We start from the raw sequence: 20,593 nt of genomic DNA, 5'->3' as shown, positions 1-20,593 counted from the left end.
CTGCTCATTTGCATAAAGTTGAGATTTTTCAACTTCAAATTGACGTGCTGCTCCCGCTGCTTTTCGACGTGCGTTTTCATAGAAAATGAATGGCAGTCGGCTGCCTATGATGCCCGTGACGCTTTCAGTGTGAATGCAGGGTTACTTTTCCATATTCTTAGTGTACAATAGGGCTGGGCGATATATCGAGATTTTAATATATATCGATATATTTTCGAACACGATATGGTACGAGACAATATCGTTTATATCAATTTTTTAATTTTTTTTTTTTTTTTTTTTTAACTTTTTTTTTTATGATTTTGATATAGCTTATTTTGTGACAAATTGACTTGAATGTTTTATTTGAGATTTGCACAAATGTTTTGTTATTTGCACAACTGTCAACCTCAGTGGAAAAGTCTGCCTGTTACTGTCTACATTGTATTAATTGCACAGTGTATTTTAATTTAATTGTTATGCAGGAAAGGGATATTTGTTTTATTTTATTCAAGAAGCATTTTTATTCTATATATGCAGGCAGTTTATTTTTATTTCATTTGTTTTATACATTTTAATATTGTGCAGACCTCTGTTAATAAAGGAACCTGTGTGACATTTGGCACGAGGCTTTGTATTAAAACTGACTGTTTTTTTAAGGGTTTGCCTCAGAAAAAAATGAAGCTAACAGAGATGCTAACAGAGATGCTATGCTATAATGCTTTGGGGGAAACTCCAATTATGGCACAGAAAAAATATCGAGATATATATCGAGTATCGCCATTCAGCTAGAAAATATCGAGATATGACTTTTGGTCCATATCGCCCAGCCCTAGTGTACAATAGTCCAGATGCTCTCAAAATAACTTTTCCCTTTTCTTCTGAATGAAGATGTGACGAGCTGGAGAGAAGGTGGTGGCAGGAACCTTCTTCCTTCATCACTGGCCCCCAGCCTGCCAGCGGACCCTGAGAGTAAAGTCAGTGCTGGGGGTGAGGCTGGCGCCCCTGCAGCCTCGTCCCACCCCTACACTGCCACTGGCACCAGCTCCTCCAGCGTGGCCAGGGCTCAGTCTCCGAGCCTGGAGCCCAAGGAGACTTCGCTCCGACCCGCCCAGCCGGTGCGCCGACCAGCCGTCCCCGCTTGCCTCCAATACCAGCTGCAACACACGTCACTAGCTGTGTACCACGACATGTTGCCGGCCTTTGTAAGTATTTAATGACACTTGACGGTTGAGTGAATGGGATTTAGGGGTCAGTGTTGTCAGATTATTTTAATTCATGGGACAAATTGAGTCAAAACAATGTAATTCAAATGATCCATGCCGTTTTATTGTAACTATACACAGGGATTAAAGTTCTGTCTCCAGACGGATTTCCGTCAGTTGGAAAATAAGGGGGAAAAAAGAACAAAAAACATATGCACGTGTGTTTTCTTGTGGTACAGTTTAAGCCTGAATTATGGTTCGGCGTTAAATCGACGCTGTAGGCTCTGCGTTGGTGTAACGCGGAACCATAAATCAGCCGTTAGACTATCCAATGAAATTAGTGATGCACCGATTGTTCGGTAACCGAAATTGTTCGGCCGAAAATGGCAAAAAAACACTTTCGGTGTTCGGTGGAAGTGTGGAAAGTGGGAAAAAAACCGAACAATTAATAACGGCGTTGAAATATAAATAGACTGGCCGCTCCGTAACTGTTGCGCAGCACATAAATCGTTGGCCAACCAAAAACTAACCACATAACGCTCCCGTAATGGTTGCGCACCACATAAAGTGTTGGCCAACAAAAAACTAACCACATAAGAATTTAACTAACATTCACCAGCAGGTGGAACAAAAACAACATAAATCAATCTATTACAGGTGCGTTTAGATGACGAAATCAAACGTGGAAGAGCGTGGAGTGAAGTGGTGCAAACATGTCAGCAGTGTGGAAGTATTTTAGAGTGGCAAAGAATAATACAAGAATGGCTGTTTGCAATGAATGTTCTGCTCAAATATCTAGAGGGGGCACATCTGCAAAGTCTTTCAGCTACAAGTTTGATTTATCATTTGAAATGATAAAAAACCCTGAGCGCTTTAATGCATTTTTATTGTTTTAAGGCCTATGTTACAATGTTCAGTCAGTTAAGCCTAACGTAAGCTCAAAGATGGCCACAAAATGTATTTTGCTAATTTATTTATTTTAAGTTATTGTTCTTTGCTGGTATAATGTCTGCTGGAATATTTAAGAAATGCTGGGAAATTAAAAAATGTTCAGTTTTTTATGTTCAACAAATGTTTTCTACCTTGTAATTTTGTAAAATATTTTTTTCTTTTAAAAGCATGCCTAAATCAAATTTATTTGATTTATGCAATGGTGAAAAAATTTGCAAAATAAATGAAAAACTGCGAAGAACCATGTTCGGTATTGTTCGGTATTCGGCCAAGTGTTTATTATTAGTTTCGGTTTCGGCCACAAATTTTCATTTCGGTGCATCACTAAATAAAATCATGTTAGGCATTAAACTGACGCTGTTGTAAACAGTAAAATAAAATAAAGCTAGCCAGAGCCTTGGTATTAGCCAATCAGAAACAGAGGAGGGCGGGTTCGCCCCCGCCCCTCAGGGAAGACCGACTTGTCAGAGACTGGGGGACCAGTAGTCACGTCATTTAACTCACATATGCGCGTGGTGTGAAACTATCAAACAATGAACACGGCGTCGAAGAGCAGCGTTAACGAAGCGCTGGTTTTTAAAACTCAAACTAAATTAAGTTTTCTTTTGAAAAAATGCTGAAAGAGGGGTCACTAAGAGCCGGGGACACTGCACGCTTCTCTGCCCCTCCCGCCCCCGCTGCCCTCGTGAACAAAACAAACATGTCGAAGCATGTAACAAAACTTCTAAAGTTTTGGAGACTTTTAGCCTCGATAAGGTAAATAAAAAGATGACTTGCAAGGTTTGCAAAGCAGACCTTGCTTATCACGGGAGCACGTTGGTAATGCAGCATTTGAAGAGAAAGCACGTCGGGTCTGGGTGACGAGTTTCAACAAATGATACACCAGTTCAACCCAGAGAACGTCCTGCCATCCAGAACCCATTTACCCACTTGATACAGAAAAAATATGAGACGTTTTATTTTGTTTTTTATATAACACATTTGCCTGTCCTTAAAAAATGAAAAATAATGGATGAATGGATGAATTTATTCATGGATTTATGTTTGACTGATCACTGTGCCTGTCCTTGGTTTTAAATAGGACATTTTATTAACTTTTTGTATGAACAGCGGCAAAGTTGAATAAAATATCTACAGGACTGTCTCAGAAAATTCGAATATTGTGTTCTTTATTTCTTTATTTTCTGTAATGCAATTAAAACAACAAAAATGTCATACATTCTGGATTCATTACAAATCAACTGAAATATTGCAAGCCTTTTATTATTTTCATATTGCTGATTATGGCTTACAGCTTAAGATTCCCAGAATATTCTAATTTTTTGAGATAGGATATTTGAGTTTTCTTAAGCTGTAAACTATGATCTGCAATATTAAAATAATAAAAGGCTTGCAATATTTCAGTCGATTTGTAATGAATCCAGAATGTATGACATTTTTGCATTACAGAAAATAAAGGACTTTATCACAATATTAAAATTTTCTGAGACAGTCCTGTATTTTTCATTGAAGTTCCATCTTTCTCGTGTTTATTATCATTTGCCACATAATTAAAGCGACATACTAAATTTAAGAAAAAATTACTAATTATCCGATTAGTCGACTAATCGTTTCAATAGTCGGTGACTAGTCGACTATTAAAATAGTCGTTAGTTGCAGCCCTACTGGAAATTACTTGGTTTTTAACACAGTGGAGGGTCATTTTGACGTGAAGACAACAGGAGCGTTAAGAGTTTCTGATGCCAACAGCTGCTGTGATTCTGCTCTTTTCAGATGTGCACAAGAGAGGCCCAAACTCCAGAGTCAGAATATAATTCTGGCACGTTAGGGGCTGCGGTTCGTTTAGACAGCAAGCCGACTTTCAGGCAGGGTTACGCCAAACCAGAACGAGTAATGTAAGTACATTGTAAAAATTGTAGCAGCCACTCCTGAATCAATCAGTATCTGTGACATTCAGTGTCTCCCTTTTATCATCTGTGACGACAGGGTTGATCCAAGAAGAGAGAACCGCTTTGTCCGTGCACCGCCTCGAGTCTCTTCTCAGCCCATCCGCAGGCCTGGTGAAAGACCACAGCGCCCAGCCATTATTAATCCAGAAGATTTGAAGGACCTGGATGATCTTGACAAGAGCTGTGATGATGGATGGGCTGGTCAGTATTTCTTAGATGTCTCTTTGCCTTGAATGTTTTTCTTTTGGATGGAATAAGGCACAAAAGTTGACTGATGTTAGAAATGTCTCTGTTAATTTATCAACACTTCTACATGTAACAATCATAATTTGTGTGTCAATTAGGGATGGGTGGTATGGACTAAAAAATGTATCACGATCATTTCTGGCATTTATCCCGATAAAGATAAAAATGACGATAAAAAAAAAAAACAATTCAACTCCACCTTTTCAACTATAAATCTATCTCGCTCTCAGATCCACCATGTTTGTTACACAAAAACCTCATTTCTTTCTTTCTTTCTTTCTTTCTTTCTTTCTTTCTTTCTTTCTTTCTTTCTTTCTTTCTTTCTTTCTTTCTTTCTTTCTTTCTTTCTTTCTTTCTTTCTTTCTTTCTTTCTTTCTTTCTTGCTCATTTCTTTCTTGCTTTCTTGCTCATTTCTTTCTTGCTTGCTTGCTCATTTCTTTCTTGCTTGCTTGCTCATTTCTTTCTTGCTTGCTTGCTCATTTCTTTCTTGCTTGCTTGCTCATTTCTTTCTTGCTTGCTTGCTCATTTCTTTCTTGCTTGCTTGCTCATTTCTTTCTTGCTTGCTTGCTCATTTCTTTCTTGCTTGCTTGCTCATTTCTTTCTTGCTTGCTTGCTCATTTCTTTCTTGCTTGCTTGCTCATTTCTTTCTTGCTTGCTCCTTTCTTTCTTTCTTTCTTTCTTTCTTTCTTTCTTTCTTTCTTTCTTTCTTTCTTTCTTTCTTTCTTTCTTTCTTTCTTTCTTTCTTTCTTTCTTTCTTTCTTTCTTTCTTTCTTTCTTTCTTTCTTTCTTTCTTTCTTTCTTTCTTTCTTTCTTTCTTTCTTTCTTTCTTTCTTTCTTTCTTTCTTTCTTTCTTTCTTTCTTTCTTTCTTTCTTTCTTTCTTTCTTTCTTTCTTTCTTTCTTTCTTTCTTTCTTTCTTTCTTTCTTTCTTTCTTTCTTTCTTTCTTGCTTGCTTGCTCATTTCTTTCTTGCTTGCTCATTTCTTTCTTGCTTGCTTGCTCATTTCTTTCTTGCTTGCTCATTTCTTTCTTGCTTGCTCATTTCTTTCTTGCTTGCTCATTTCTTTCTTGCTTGCTCATTTCTTTCTTGCTCGCTCATTTCTTTCTTGCTCGCTCATTTCTTTCTTGCTCGCTCATTTCTTTCTTGCTCGCTCATTTCTTTCTTGCTCATTGCTTTCTTTCTTTCTTTCTTGCTCATTTCTTTCTTTCTTTCTTTCTTTCTTTCTTTCTTTCTTTCACACGTTATGCGTCGATTTAACGCAGAACCATAAATCAGCTTTACACAAAAACTTCATCAACAGGAATTTATCGTTTTTACCGCGAGATGACAAATTCTTATCGTGAGGAATTTTTTTCACGGTTTATCGTGAACGGTAAAATATCGCCCATTCCTAGTGTCAATTATAAATAACTTGTTTTTAATTAAATGTCATAATTTGTCACCAGGGTTGCACCAAAAAAAAAGAAGAAATGTCAGCAAGAGATACTATAAAATGCATTTTCTTTGTGCTGTGCTGCATGTGCAGAGAATTGGATATTTACAAGTCAAGACAAAGCACTGAAAAAGGACTGTTTTACTTGCTCAAAGTGCTTAACGTTTTTCTATTCTAGGACTTCATGAAGAAGTTGATTATGGCGAGAAGCTCAAGTTCAGTGACGATGAAGAGGACCACTCCTCCAATGATAAAAACAAGATCTGGTAAGAACTCCTTCTTCATTGCTCATCATTGCCCTCGTCATCATATAAAGGTTTTCTAATTCAACGTTTTACTTTGTAGGGCTGATTGGATGAGGAATAGAGAGGGCCACCGGGACTGCCCGGCCTTTCTGGGTTCAGGGGAGGTGTTGTATCCCCAAGAGGGCGCCGAGGAGAATTATTCCTGCAGACATCCCAACCAAGACCCCATCAGGAAGCCTAGCAGCAGCAGCAGATATCCCTCTCTGGACAGCCAGGTAGCCACGTGGTCTGCGGCCTCATTAATGTTGTAACGTGAATGAAAACGTTGCTTCTTTTAAAACCAGGTCCAACTTCCTGTATTTCTAAATTGGGTTTGATCTTGGTGAAAAGAAATGTTTTAAATACATTAAGGAAACCTTCCATTGATCAAACTTCCATAATCCTAAAAATGAAGATTTGGTGGATTATTTATTTTTTTCGATTTCATATCTCTTATTTCAAACATAAGCACAAAAATAAACAGCAGAACAATAATCAACAAAATAAAAAAGAACAATAATCACCAAATTAAAGCTGCAAGCAGCGATGAACGGGCCCTCGCACCCTTGTGCACGTTGCAGTGGAAGCTTGTATGACTTGCATGTAGATTCTTCAGGCCTGGACATTTAGCGGATGACAACACCCACGACTCTATATCAAACCATTCAAAAGTTATTGCAGGAAATAGGAACTATCAAATATTGACCAATCAGATGAAGGGGCGGGGTTAATTTGCAGCAATTATGTTCAAGGACTCAAATGTCCCTTTTCTACCCGCCACGGCCCCGTCTTGCGCTTTTGCACTAGGGGCTGAGGCGGGTAGAGCCGTGCCAAGCAGATACTTTTTCTGTAACCATTCTGGCGAGGTTCTAACCGGGCTGAGCCGGGACTATTTCCGACGTCATCACATTACAGGCAGCTGATTGGTCTGGGGGCGGGGCCGTCAGACGTTTGAATCAGGAAGCGGGAGTCAGCGCGAAGGCGACTGGCGGCTCGCGGCGATTTTATTATAAAGCGCAAACGTCTGTTTGGTGATCCAACTCTGAGGTGCAGATGTTCATAAACCTGGTGGCTGAGGAGAGAATTAAAAAAGGGATGTAGATGGGCTGTTTTTTTTCTCAGCCGCTCGCGGCTCCAGCTGATTTCTCATCAGTGCCGACACGAACAAAGGTGTTGCGCAGTCGAGTACGTCACAGCAGCTTCACCCCAACCTGCCCACTTCTCACCTGGCTGTGGAAAAACAAACGGGGACAAAACGGATGGAGCTGCGACGAGCCACGCCGGGCTAAGGCGGTACTAGTGCGGAAGCGCCAAAAACCGAGTCCGATGACACCACCCACGACTCTTTATATCATACCATTCAAAAGTTATTGCAGAAAATCGGAACTATCACATATCGACCAATCAGAAGAAGGGGCGGGGCGCGCTTTTTGGCGTCTATCGTTGCCGCGGTAACGCTTTTGACTGAGAAAGGTAATGCGCATCGTCGCAGGATGGAGACGCACATTTTGATGTATAATACACCTGGGTGCACGTTACGGTTCGGGCCGCATTAACGGCCAAAGAAATGGCATAAATTGCGCCAAAATTACACGATTAATTCAAAATGGGTGACTTCCTGTTTGGTTTCGGCCATGGCGCCAAGAGACTTTTCTTTAAGTTGCGACATGATACAGGTGTGTAGCGATTTTCGTGCATGTACGTCAAACCGTATTGAGGCACAAAATTTTCTAGGGGGGGCTGTTGAGCCATTAGGCCACGCCCATTAATGCAAACCATTAAATATCAATTTTTCTTCGGAAGGAGGAGGGGAAAAAAAAACCTACAGATACAATAGGGCCTTCGCACTGTAAGTGCTCGGGCCCTAATAATAAATGTACCACCGTAAACAAATTAGACGAGAATTAATAAATATAATTGCGTGTTCTGCTCAAAAAAGGAGCAGGAAGAAGTAAAAAAAAAAAAAAAACTTATGAACTCAATACTATTTATTTCAGTTGAACCATTGTCATTAAATATGAAAGAAAAGATAAAAAAACTTGACAAAGTTAAAGGTTGCAAGGTTGCACAAATTAATGGTAAGAATTGTATTAATATAAATTGTGGTATACCTGAGTATTAATCACCTGAGTTATTTACCCTGAGTTCCTGTATTCATCTATATGTGAAAGCAGACATTATTCAGGATGTGATTTTATCTTATTCTTTACAAACATTCTTACTCACATATATTTCTATACACATTAAATGGCTTAGTCTTCTGACTCTTTTGGAAAAAGACCCTGAACTGCGTCTGTACCATGTCTAGGCCCAGCAGAGGAGCCACGGGGAGTTGACCCCTGACCCGGACGATGCCCAGAGGCAGCTTCAGGGCCAGGCACCAGCCAGGTCCAAATATGCATCGCCCGAGCTGTCTGAGGCCGTGGAACGAGCCCGCAGGAGGAGAGAGGAGGAGGAGAGACGAGCCCGCGAAGAACGGCTGGCCGCATGTGCTGAAAAACTCAAAAAATTGGATGCGAAGTTTGGGAAGCCCGAAAGGCCGACATCGAGGTCTGATGACGGCCCGAAAGAGGCGGAGGGCAGAAAAGTCCCACAGTCCCCAAACAGGGAGCAGAGCAAAAGCCAGTCTGAGATCTGGCAGTACAGCACAAAAGGTGAGATGAATAACTGAAAGACTTTACATTTAAATATAAATATATATATATATATATATATATATATATATATATATATATATATATATATATATATATATATAGAACAATATTGGTTTTGTCGGTTTCCTTAGCATCTTTTCACTTTCCTTTTTCAGAGCTATTATTATTAGGGCCCGAGCACTGACAGTGCGAAGGCCCTATTGTATCTGTAGGAATTATTATTATTATTTTCCTTCTGACTAAAGGAGGGCCTTTTTGCCCCCCTAAACGTGCCCCAAAAGTCACCAAATTTGATATTTAATGGTTTGCATTAATGGGCGTGGCAAAATGGCTCAACAGCGCCCCCTAGAAAACTTTGTGCCTCAAGCCCCACAATACGGTTTGACGTACATGCATGAAAATCGGTACACACCTGTATCATGTCGCAACTTAAAGAAAAGTCTCTTGGCGCCATGGCCGAAACTGAACAGGAAGTCGGCCATTTTTAATTAATCGTGTAATTTTGGCGCAATTTATGCCATTTCTTCGGCAGTTAATACGGCCCGAACCGTAACGTGCACCCAGGTGTGTTATACATCAAAATGTGCGTCTCCATCCTGCGACGATGCGCATTACTTTTCTCAGTCAAAAGCGTTACCGCGGCAACGATAGACGCCAAAAAGCGCGCCCCGCCCCTTCTTCTGATTGGTCGATATGTGATAGTTCCGATTTTCTGCAATAACTTTTGAATGGTTTGATATAAAGAGTCGTGGGTGGTGTCATCGGACTTGGACTTTGGCGCTTTCGCACTAGTACCGCCTTAGCCCGGCACGGCTCGGCGCGGCTCCACCCGTTTTGTCCCCGTTTGTTTTTCCACAGCCAGGTGAGAAGTGGGGGGTTTGGGTGAAGCTGCTGTGACGTACTCGATTGCGCAACCGCTTTGTTCGTGTCAGCGCTGATCAGAAATCAGCTGGAACCGCGAGCGGCTGAGAAAAAAAAACAGCCCGTCTACATCCCTTTTATTTATTTATTTTAAATTTATGCCATTTCTTCAGCCGCTTCAGAGCCCGAACCGTAACGTGCACCCAGGTGTGTTAAACATCAAAATGTGCGTCTCCATCCTGCGGCGACGCTAACGCCAAAAAGCGCACCCCCCTTCATCTGATTGGTCCATATTTGATAGTTCCCCAAAAGTCACCACATTTTGCACGCAAGCCAGGCCTGGTGATAAATTTGATATTTAATGGTTTGCATTAATGGGCGTGGCAACATGGCTCAACAGCGCCCCCTAGAAAACTTTTCTCTGCCATAACTTTTGAATGGTTTGACAATAGAGAGTTGTGGGTGGTGTCATCGGACTCGGTTTTGAGTACTTGACCTTTTTTGGTGCAAATTAGCTCCGCCCCTTCTTCTGATTGGTCTATTTCATAGTTCCTATTTTCAGCCATAACTTTTGAATGGTTTGACATAGAGTCGTGGGTGGTGTCATCAGACTTAGTTTTGAGTCCTTGACCTTTTCATTGCTGCTTGCAGCTTTAATTATCATTATTACAGTTATTTAAGCTATTATTATTATTATTATTATTTTGTGTAGCCTCATGATACTTCATTTGTTCTTTTTGTATATTCTATTCTGTTGAAAGGTAGGCAAGATAAGCTTTATGCTTCAAGCCCAGACCTTTTTCGGTCAAAATAATCAATGTTGACCAGGGAAAAACCTGTGTTATCTTGTTTGTTTATGTTTTTGATTGACCAAAATAAATATTAACTAACAATAAATAAACCCCCCTGGATGCTTTACAGATGAAGTTGAGAGCCTGGGAGAAAACTCCCCTGCTCATAGTTACCTGGAAGACCTGGGCTTCTCCGCCCAACACGGCAGCGAGGACGATGTCCAGGACCACTTCTTCCCGTCAGAGGACGGTGGCGGCCGCCTGCCCTCCAAACCAACTCCACCCCGCTTTCAGAAGCAGCCGCAGCCCCAACACCAGCAGGTGAAAACCACAGGCTCTCACACTTAACCAAATATATCATTTTGAATTTGTAGTAGTAGAAATCGATTTGTATGTCAAAGATTTATATATTTTTTTATCCTTATAACCTTTGGTATTTTTTTGTTAATGGCCAAAAAATGAATAACTGGTGCCATGTTTTTAAATATGTTTTAAGGCATGAAATTAATTAAAGTTATCAGTTATAATGGCATAAATTGTCTATTTCATTACTTTATATTAGTGATGCACAGATTCTGCGGTAACCGAAATTGTTCGGCCGAAAATGGCAAAAAAAACACTTTCGGTGTTCGGTGGAATAAGTGGGAAAAAAACCGAACAATTAATAACGGCGTTGTAAAATAAGGAAATAGACTGGCCGCTCCGTCCCGTAACGTTGCGCACCACAAACATAAATCGTTGGCCAACCAAAAACTAACCCCATAAGAATTTTACCTAACATTCACCAGGAGGTGGAACCAAAACAACATAATGCTGGGAAATTAAAAAATGTTCCTTTTTTTATGTTCAATAAATATTTTCTACCTTGTAATTTTGTAAAAGATTTTTTTCTTTGAAAAGCATGCCTAAATCAAATGTATTTGATTTATGCAATGGTGAAAAAATTGGCATATAAATGAAAAACTGCTGAAGAACCATGTTCGGTATTGTTCGGTATTCGGCCAAGTGTTTATTATTATTTTCGGTTTCGGGCACAAATTTTCATTTCGGTGCATCACTACTTTATATACTGTCTTGGGGTTACATTTGCATAAAATGCTAAAAACCAAATCCTTGGGCTGCTCGGTGGCGCAGTGGGTTAAGCAAGCGGCTCATATACTGAGGCTACAGTCCTCCTTCAGTGGTCGCAGGTTTGATTCCCGGCCTGTGCACCTTTGCTGCATGTCATCCCCATTCTCTCTCTCTTTGAATAAAGGGCCACTAGAGCCACAAAAAATCTTAAAAAAAAACAAAAAAATAAATGGACCGAGAATGGAAAAAAATTTAAACAGAATGTGGGACAATATAAAACCGATTTCATCCGCCCTGGATCTGTTATTAATTCTGCCCCACGATGTTTCTGAAAGCAGTTCTATCAGCATTCTGGGAGCTGATTGGTCCTTACAGCATCATTAGCTGCAATACTTGCTGTTGAATCTCAATATAATACTAGTATTAATTAGGGCTGTCAGGCGATTAAACTTTTTTTTATCTAATTAATTACAGTATTTATAATTAATTAATCGCATTTTAATGTCATATCTGCTAAAGGTCCCCAAATAAAGAATTTGTATTCTAGGACATTACAAAACTGCAGTGCATGGCTAATCAATTGAACACACTAAAGATTTGAAATCCACATTTTTATTGAAGTGTGTTTCATAAATGAAATTCAAAAGAAAAAATATCTTCCTGTTCAGGCCACGTTTACACAAAGCCGGGTATTTACAAAAACTGATATTTCCCCCTCTACGTTTTGAGTGTGACATTGGAATATAAAACAAGTAAAATACAAGAAAATATTGACGGTGGCCAAACAAACACTCCCCCATGGCCTGGGGGAGTGGTTTTAATACGGTTTGGTCATGACACCATTCCTCCTTGAGTCCCTCGTCTTCCACGATTGAAATTGGCCGGCAATCAGCAGCAACCCACTTTACCATTGAGTTTGTCAGTCTTTCTGTCGTGGCTTTGCTCATTCGTTTCCCAGATTCTGCAAGCGTGGGTTGGCGAAGTGAGCTCACGCTAGCGCTAGTAGCTGTGACGTTTACAGTGGAACTTGTCTGGACATGTTTAGCGTTTAAATGATAAATCAGGCTGGAGCGGCTCCGGTGATAGGAATATTCTTTTTTACTAAATGTACAAATCACCGCGTTCTTGTTGATCGTCCCGTCTTCTTTCTTTTTATACATAAACTTGCCGTTCAAAGGCCCCAGCAAAGATTTGCTGAGTCGCTCCCCTGAGTCGCATCCACGTCTGTCACCTACTTTGTTTGACTAGCAGCAGATGGGAAGTAGCCTACCGGTCCCTCAATGGGCCAAATTTAAAATGCTTGCGCATTTTGCCACTCATAATTAATTGCGTTAATTTTCATAACGCGTTAATTAGCAGTGTAATTAATCTAATTAACGTGCTAAACTGACAGCCCTAGTATTAATATGTTGCATAACTACATAGTCATATACACAGTCATGCAACAGCTCAAAAAACTGTTTTAATAACACCAACCCAAATCAATATCGGAATCAAATCTTGATAATCGATTCGGAATCTAATCGATTCTTGACATTTGAATCGATACCCAGCCCTAGTAGTAGTAGTTTTGCAGTGTTACTTTAACAGGTCTATTTGTGCGTCATAGGACCAAGTGCATAAGATGCAACAATGGCAGCAGTCCGGTCACACGGGTCCAACAGCCTCAACCCATCCCCACCGGAGCTTCTACACTTCACACGTCCTCGGGTTTGACCCCCGCTGGATGATGATGCCACCTTTTATGAACCCCTGCATGGTCCACGGGCGCCCACCCGTGGACTACTACCGTGGTTCAGTTCATTCTTCAGGTAAACACCAAAACATCTTAATAGGGGATTCATTTAGACCAGGGATCGGCAACCCGCGGCTCTAGAGCCGCATGTGGCTCTTTAGCGCCGCCCTAGTGGCTCCTGGAGCTTTTTCAAAAATGTTTGACCTTTTTTCCCTTTTTTCTTCTTTTTTTTCTCTCTTTTCTGTTTCTTTCTTCTTTTTTTCTATTTTTTTCTTCTTTTTTCCTTTTTTCCTTTTTTTTCTCTTTTTTCTTACTTTTTTCTTTCCTTTTTAATCTCGATATTTCGACTTTTTTCTCAAAATTTCGACTTTTTTCTCAAAATTTCGACTTTTTTCTCAAAATTTCGACTTTTTTCTCAATTTCGACTTTTTCCTCAATATTTAGACTTTTTTTCTCGACATTTTTACTTTTTTCTCGACATTTTTACTTTTTTCCTCAACATTTTGACTTTTGTCTCAAGATTGTACTTCAACATTAATCTTGAGATTTCTACTTTTTTCTCAAAATTTCGACTTTTTTCTCAAAATTTCGACTTTTTTCTCAACATTTCGACTTTTTTCTCAACATTTCGACTTTTTTCTCGACATTTTTACTTTTTTCTCGACATTTTTACTTTTTTCTCAAGATTGTACTTCAACATTAATCTTGAGATTTCGACTTTTTTCTCAAAATTTCGACTTTTTTCTCAATATTTCGACTTTTTTCTTGACATTTCGACTTTTTTCTCGAAATTTCGACTTTTTTCTCGAAGTGCATAATGAAAAAAAAAATCTTCCCCCAGTTATAACTAATATAGAAACATGCAGCATGTGTTGCCTTCATTCTAAGGCTGATACAAGACTTTTCATTTTTTGCGGCTCCAGACATATTTGTTTTTTGTGTTTTTGGTCCAATATGGCTCTTTCAACATTTTGGGTTGCCGACCCCTGATTTAGACCTACATAGGTGAATAACCATTGCGATTGTTTGGTTGTTTTTTTTTGTGTTTTTTTTTTTTTAATCAGGAATGGTAAAGCCCACCATGCATCCGGACCACTTGAGTCCTGGTTCTGATGAAGGAGCCCAGTCCAACCTGCACCAAGAGAGACGAGCCCCTTCTGCCGAGCCTCAGCAGAGACAGTATGACGGCTCAGATAGTGGGCAGGCGGCTGACAGGTCAGTTCGTGTTCTGCACTTCAGTCAGTTACTTAGTTTCAATTTATTGTGCATTCGGAAATTCTTTTTGTATCTGTGGCAGTCAGAATACATGGTCAAAAACAGAACTATAGAGGGTCTGCATTGACGTCACTTTCCAACTGGACCAGCCCCCCTTACTCGCACTGAGTGGCAAAACATCTGCAAAAATGGCTGCAACTAGTGGAGAAGACGGGATAACAGCCGATTATGGGCTTAAATCAAAGGCAGTTGGACTTGACAGTGACCCGTACAGTTACCCCAAGAACCAGTGGTCCATGGACATTAATATTTGGCCACGAATCAAGTGTCCTGATATTTACATGTACATAATTTCTACGCCGGGGAAATACACGAAGCAAAGCTTGAAGGCTTACAAAAGTCTTGACGCTTGGTCCGACTTCAAGGCAGGATTTTTTGGAGAAATTAAAGTGATGAGGACACCGAACTTTATGATTTGACCGTTTAACGTTAGCTACCCACAAATACAACATTACCTGATACAAAATGGGAACAACAAATCCACGTTTCGGTGCCTGGAATCCAGTTGTTTCTGCGAATTGCAGTGATCCATTTGTTTCTCTTAAGCTGATTTTTTGGCAGTCTGTAAAACGATAACTCTGATTTCTTGCTAAATCTATGAGTACAGTCGATCTCACAACAGCTCTTTCCCATTTTAGATGTTTTCCAGTTGCTCAAACTGAAAGTTTACGCTGCCACTCAGTCTTTCTGCCACTCAGTGGACGAAACCCGCTGTGAAGTCGCATCTGTGACATCATGTGCATTCCCTCTATATACAAGACAATTCAACATAAAACAATTAAGTGCAGTATAGTACAACACTATACAATAACTTAACACAATGATCTTTAACCCCAAACCTGGTGGATTATGAAATGAATAATGCATCTATAATTTATTTAGCAGCGTTATACTAGAGGGTATAAAAGATCTTTGGGCCCGGGAGGTCTGCAGAAGCGTTACCCTATACCTCTGTCCTGATGGTAACAGCATATATTCTGCACAGACTGATTTTTGTATTGGATTAGTCAGAAGAAACTATCACGCTAAACAACATATAAGTTGATAATTAGTTTAGCATTCAGCCCGTTTTTTTTTTGTGCCTCTGGGATTTTATACCCAGAAATAGGGCTGGGCCAAAAGTCATATCTCGATATTTTCTAGCTGAATGGCGATACTCGATATATATCTCTATTTTTTCTGTGCCATAATTGGGGTTTCCCCCAAAGCATTATAGCATAGCATCTCTGTTAGCATCTCTGTTAGCTTCATTTTTTTGTGAGGCAAACCCTTAAAAAAACTGTTTTAATACAAAGCCTCGTGCCAAATGTCACACAGGTTCCTTTATTAACAGAGGTCTGCACAATATCAAAATGTATAAAACAAATGAAATAAAAATAAACTGCCTGCATATATAGAATAAAAATGCTTCTTGAATAAAATAAAACAAATATCCCTTTCCTGCATAACAATTAAATTAAAATACACTGTACAATTAATACAATGTAGACAGTAACAGGCAGACTTTTCCACTGAGGTTGACTGTGCAAATAACAAAACATTTGTGCAAATCTCAAATAAAACATTCAAGTCAATTTGTCACAAAATAAGCTATATCAAAATCATAAAAAAAAAAAAAAAAATTTAAATCGATATAAACAATATTGTCTCGTACCATATCGCGTTTGAAAATATATCGATATATATTAAAATCTCGATATATCGCCCAGCCCTACCCAGAAAGAATCGAACATTGGGAGGTTTGACAGGTTTCTGTTTGAGTCGTACTTCAGCATCTTTTGTCCTGTCAATTTCCTTAGAGACGATACAGAGCCTTCCCACCCGGACTGCTACGAAGACGCGGCAGACGACGGCTCGAGGCAGGATTACCAGAGCCGCGGCTCGGACAAGGAGCACCACGGCCTGCTCACCACCGCTCAGAACATCGGTCTAAATCTCCCAGAGAAAGAATATACTAATCAGAACCCCAGAAAGGACTACCTGAAAGTCTTCCAGGACTCTCACAGCCAGACGCCAGACGACCCCGAAGACGACTGGAAAGACGAAGGAAACCAGAAACAGGGAGGAGGATTCAGAAAAGCTCAGAGCCAGTGGTCGGAGACCAGTTCCAGTAGCAGCGCCGGCCAGCCCTCCGAGACCAGCGGGCGGACCTTGACTCGCAGAACTGGGCCCATCAAGAAGCCGGTTCTCAAGGCTCTCAAAGTGGAAGACAAGGAGGCCGAAAAGCCTAAACCTGAACCCGAGGAAAAGCCTGTCCCCTACCGCCTGGAGAAGGAAGTCCTGACTAATGTTTACGACTTAAAAAAAGATAACCCGCCTCCCATCGGCAGACGTTCGGCTTCACCTTTTGTTGAGAAACCGCCCGAGGAGAGGCGGCAGCCGTCACCGGCTCCCGCCAAAATGGAGAGGCCTCAAAGCGCCAATAGTAGTGACCCCCCCAGAGAAAACCCCTGGGACACCGGAAAGAATCAGTCGACTAAAGACACCCAGGAAGCCCGAGAATCTCAGGCACCAAGGCGAAATAACTGGATCTTCATCGACGAAGAGCAGGCCTTCGGTGCAGTGAGAGGGGGCGCCAGGGGTCGCAGTCGAGGGTTCAGGGATTTCGGTGCGAGAGGGGGAACTCGCGGCGGCCGAGGCGGAGAAAACCTCCGAGGGGCGTATAATAACAACGGCGGCGGCAGCAGCAGCAGCGGTGTTCAGAGGCCCGGCAGAGGTCGTCCCGTCAAGGTCGACGACTTCCAGAGAGGCAAACCCCGCCGGAGAAATGTGAGCGAGACCTTGAGCGAAGCTTCCGAGTACGAGGAGCTTCCCAAGAGGCGCCGCCAGAAGGGATCCGAGAACGTCGAAGGTTACTTGGAGCCGGGAGAAGCCCGCAAGGCCGATAGAGACTCCTGGAGGTCCAACAGGGTGTACGCCGACGACCAGGCCGCCGCCGACGCCAGGGAACGGAGCAAAGCCGGCCGCGGCGGCTACGTGGGCCGCGTCCTGCCCCCCAGGCTGAACAACGCCGGCGGCTACGGCCGAGGCTTCGCGGGGCCCAGGGAGGCTCCCGCGTGGAGGGGCCGCGGCCCCCAGTTCAACAGCAACCCCGGCTTCATGCAGGAGAACGGCTACGGCCCCGAGGCGGCCTACTCACGCAGGCCCCCGGTGGACCGGGACTCCCTCAAGTACCCGCCCAAATTCACCGGCTCCTTCACGGAAAACGGCACGGAGGAGTTCGAGGGCGACAACGCCGACCGCCAGGCGATGGCGAGGCGACGGCGCCCCCAGCGGCAGGACAAACCCCCGCGCTTCCGGCGCCTGCGGCAGGAGCAGGAGCCCGGCTCGTACCAGTGGACGAGCGACGAGTACATAAACGGAGATCTGGCCAAGTCCTGGACGGGTCGCCTCAAGTGCAGCGGCGAGGACGGTTGGGCCGGCGGCCACTCGGGACACCCGGGCCAGCAGGGTCAGGCGGAGGAGTGGGAGACGGGGTCGGACAACAGCGACTTGATCGACTTCAGAGACAAGCGAGGTTTGGCCGCGCAGGGACACGGCGACGGCCCGCCGGACTCGGGCCACGGCGACCCGGGCGAGAAGAGGGAGCTTTCCAAGAGGAGCTTTTCCAGCCAGAGGCCGCTGGTGGAGCGGCAGAACCGGAAAGGGGAACCGTCTCTGCTGGAAGGAGGCAGGATGTCACGCACGCCTGACGCCGCCTCCGGCAGGGGCGACGCCTGGCAGAACGGAGGGACTTCTTGTAGGAGGTGAGATCGCTTATAGCACAAAGTGTTCTGTCATCAATACGCATCTTCCTTTTTTATTCATCAGTTTGTCCTTTTTAGTTATTAACCCTTGTACCGTCTTTGGGTCAAAATGACCTAATTTTCCCTTCTTCCCTTCCTCTTTACTCCTTTCCTCCTTTCCTTTTCTTTTCTCTCTTCCTTCCTTCTTTTCTCCCCTCGTACATTCTTTCCTTGTTTTCTCCTTTCCTTCTTCCCTTCTTTCCTTCCTACTTTTTTCCCTTCCTCAACTCTTTCCTCCCCTCTTTCCTTTCCTTCTTTTTTCCCTTTCCTCCCTTCTTTCCTTCCTCCCTTCTTTTTTCCCTTTTTTTCCTTCCTCCTTTTCTCCCCTCGTACATTCTTTCCTTGTTTTCTCCTTTCCTTCCTTCTTTCCTCCCTTCTTACCTTCCTTCTTTTGTCCCTTCCTCCCCTCTTTCCTTTTTTCCTTTCCTCCCTTCTTTCCTTCCTTCCTCCCTTCCTTCCTTCTTTTTTCCCTCCCTTCCTTTTCTCCCTTTCTTCCTTCCTTTCTCCCTTCTTTCCTTCCTTCCTTTCTCCCTTCCTTCTTTTTTCCCTTTCCTCCCTTTTCTCCCTTCCTTCTTTCCTTCCTTTCTTACTACTTTTCTTTCTTCCTTCCTTCTTTCCTTCCTTCTTTTCTCCCTTCTTTCCTTCCTCCCTTCCTTCCTTCTTTTCTCCCTTTCTTCCTTCTTTTTTTCCCTCCCTTCCTTCTTTCCTTCCTTCTTTTCTTCCTTCCTTCCTTCCTTCCTTCCTTCCTTCCTTCCTTCTTTTCTCCCTCCCTTCCTTCCTTCCTTCCTTCCTTCCTTCCTTCCTTCCTTCCTTCTTTTCTCCCTTCCTTCCTTCCTTTTCTCCCTTCCTTCCTTCCTTTTCTCCCTTCCTTCCTTCTTTTCTCCCTTCCTTCCTTCCTTCCTTCTTTTCTCCCTTCCTTCCTTCTTTTCTCCTTTCCTTCCTTCCTTCCTTCCTTCCTTCCTTCCTTCCTTCCTTCCTTCCTTCCTTCCTTCCTTCCTTCTTTTCTCCCTTCCTTCCTTCCTTCCTTCTTTTCTCCCTTCTTTCCTTTTCTCCCTTCCTTCCTTCTTTTCTCCCTTCCTTCCTTCCTTCTTTTTTCCCTTCCTTCCTTCCTTCTTTTTTCCCTTCCTTCCTTCCTTCCTTCCTTCCTTCCTTCTTTTCTCCCTTCCTTCCTTCCTTCCTTCCTCCTTTCCTCCCTCCTTCCCTTCCTCCCTTGATCTGAAGACAGCACAAGGGTTCAACTACATTGTGGCACCAGTTTTATCACTTATTTTGAGGGAAACAAACCAAATGAAACACCTTTTTTGCCTTTTTTTCCCCCTCATCTCTGTTTCCAGCAGGACCCCGGATGAGTCTGGATCCGTCTACGGCATCGACGCGTCGCCGGAGGACAGGGAGGCCGGTGAAACCTCGGGGAAGAAGCTGGACAAGGAGCTGAAGGCCGGATCCGTCAAGACGGACGCCGACGAACCTCTCTCCCCGTATGAAATTGGCTTAAGTGAGTCCAGATTTATGAATTTGTCTTTATTAAATGCTGAAAGGGAAGAAATCCCTGGATAATCTGTGCTGCAGTTTCAAGCAAAAATACTGATTAATAGTTTGCAGAAATACAGAAAAGCAAGTACCATATTTTCTGGACTATAAGCTGCTACTTTTTTCATAGGTTTTCAACCGTGCAGCTTATACAAAGGTGCGGCTATTCTGTGGATTTTTCTTCCACCACTCGGGGCGCTCTAACCGGAATTAGAATAAAAACTAAGACAAAATAAATGCAAAGAAGAATACGCTACTTCTTCTTTAGCAGATAGAAGTAGAAGAAGATTTCAAACAGATAAATAAATACCGGTTATTTTCTCTTGGTTCTGTCCCGTTTTAATCAGCAAAGTTGCTCCCGTGTTAAAAGACACTGTTAGGAAAGGATCTATTTAGGTACAAACATGTACATCATTTACAGTTCAAAATCCTTCTGTACATGTAGTTAATATCTAATCAACAACAGAAATATCTGCGGCTTGCATATCTTTTTTTTAAAAATAGAGCGGATGCGGCTTATATGCAGGTGCGGCTTATAAGAAAATCCAGAAAATACGGTAACCTGGTGATGGTTTTGTACTGATGACGTACGTCTCTTGCAGTTGAAGGAGACGCAGGGGGACAGGGTTCAAATCAAGATGGATACCAGGATGCTTTGTCCAAAAATCAAAGACGCCCGCAGGAAGATGACAGGAGGAAGAAAGTAAGTTCAAAATATGCTCACTCTTAATGGTTTCAGTAATCTGAGCACTGCGTGACCTTAGGGCTTTTTTTAATATCTCTATTTTTAGGCCATGTCACGATATATATCTCGATATTTTGCCTTAGCCTTGAATTAACACTT

At 42.2% G+C, this 20,593-nt stretch overlaps 1 protein-coding gene across 1 annotated transcript in view; it reads left to right on the top strand.

The window, feature by feature from the left end:
- prrc2b (proline-rich coiled-coil 2B) overlaps window positions 1-20,593 on the top strand; it is a 77,896-nt gene that overhangs the window by 19,716 nt on the left and 37,587 nt on the right. Inside the window, exons 7-18 of the mRNA XM_061733655.1 lie at window positions 871-1,184; window positions 3,909-4,030; window positions 4,122-4,285; window positions 5,939-6,026; window positions 6,106-6,280; window positions 8,353-8,698; window positions 10,484-10,674; window positions 13,034-13,235; window positions 14,224-14,374; window positions 16,234-18,180; window positions 19,554-19,714; window positions 20,352-20,452. Coding sequence (XP_061589639.1) covers window positions 871-1,184; window positions 3,909-4,030; window positions 4,122-4,285; window positions 5,939-6,026; window positions 6,106-6,280; window positions 8,353-8,698; window positions 10,484-10,674; window positions 13,034-13,235; window positions 14,224-14,374; window positions 16,234-18,180; window positions 19,554-19,714; window positions 20,352-20,452 — 3,962 coding nt within the window. The remainder of the gene's footprint in view (window positions 1-870; window positions 1,185-3,908; window positions 4,031-4,121; window positions 4,286-5,938; window positions 6,027-6,105; window positions 6,281-8,352; window positions 8,699-10,483; window positions 10,675-13,033; window positions 13,236-14,223; window positions 14,375-16,233; window positions 18,181-19,553; window positions 19,715-20,351; window positions 20,453-20,593) is intronic.

Source organism: Cololabis saira, chromosome 11, assembly GCF_033807715.1.
Source record: "Cololabis saira isolate AMF1-May2022 chromosome 11, fColSai1.1, whole genome shotgun sequence".
NCBI lineage: Eukaryota > Metazoa > Chordata > Actinopteri > Beloniformes > Belonidae > Cololabis > Cololabis saira.
Note: the sequence above shows the minus strand (reverse complement) of the source record. Positions and strands in the feature narration are given on the sequence as shown.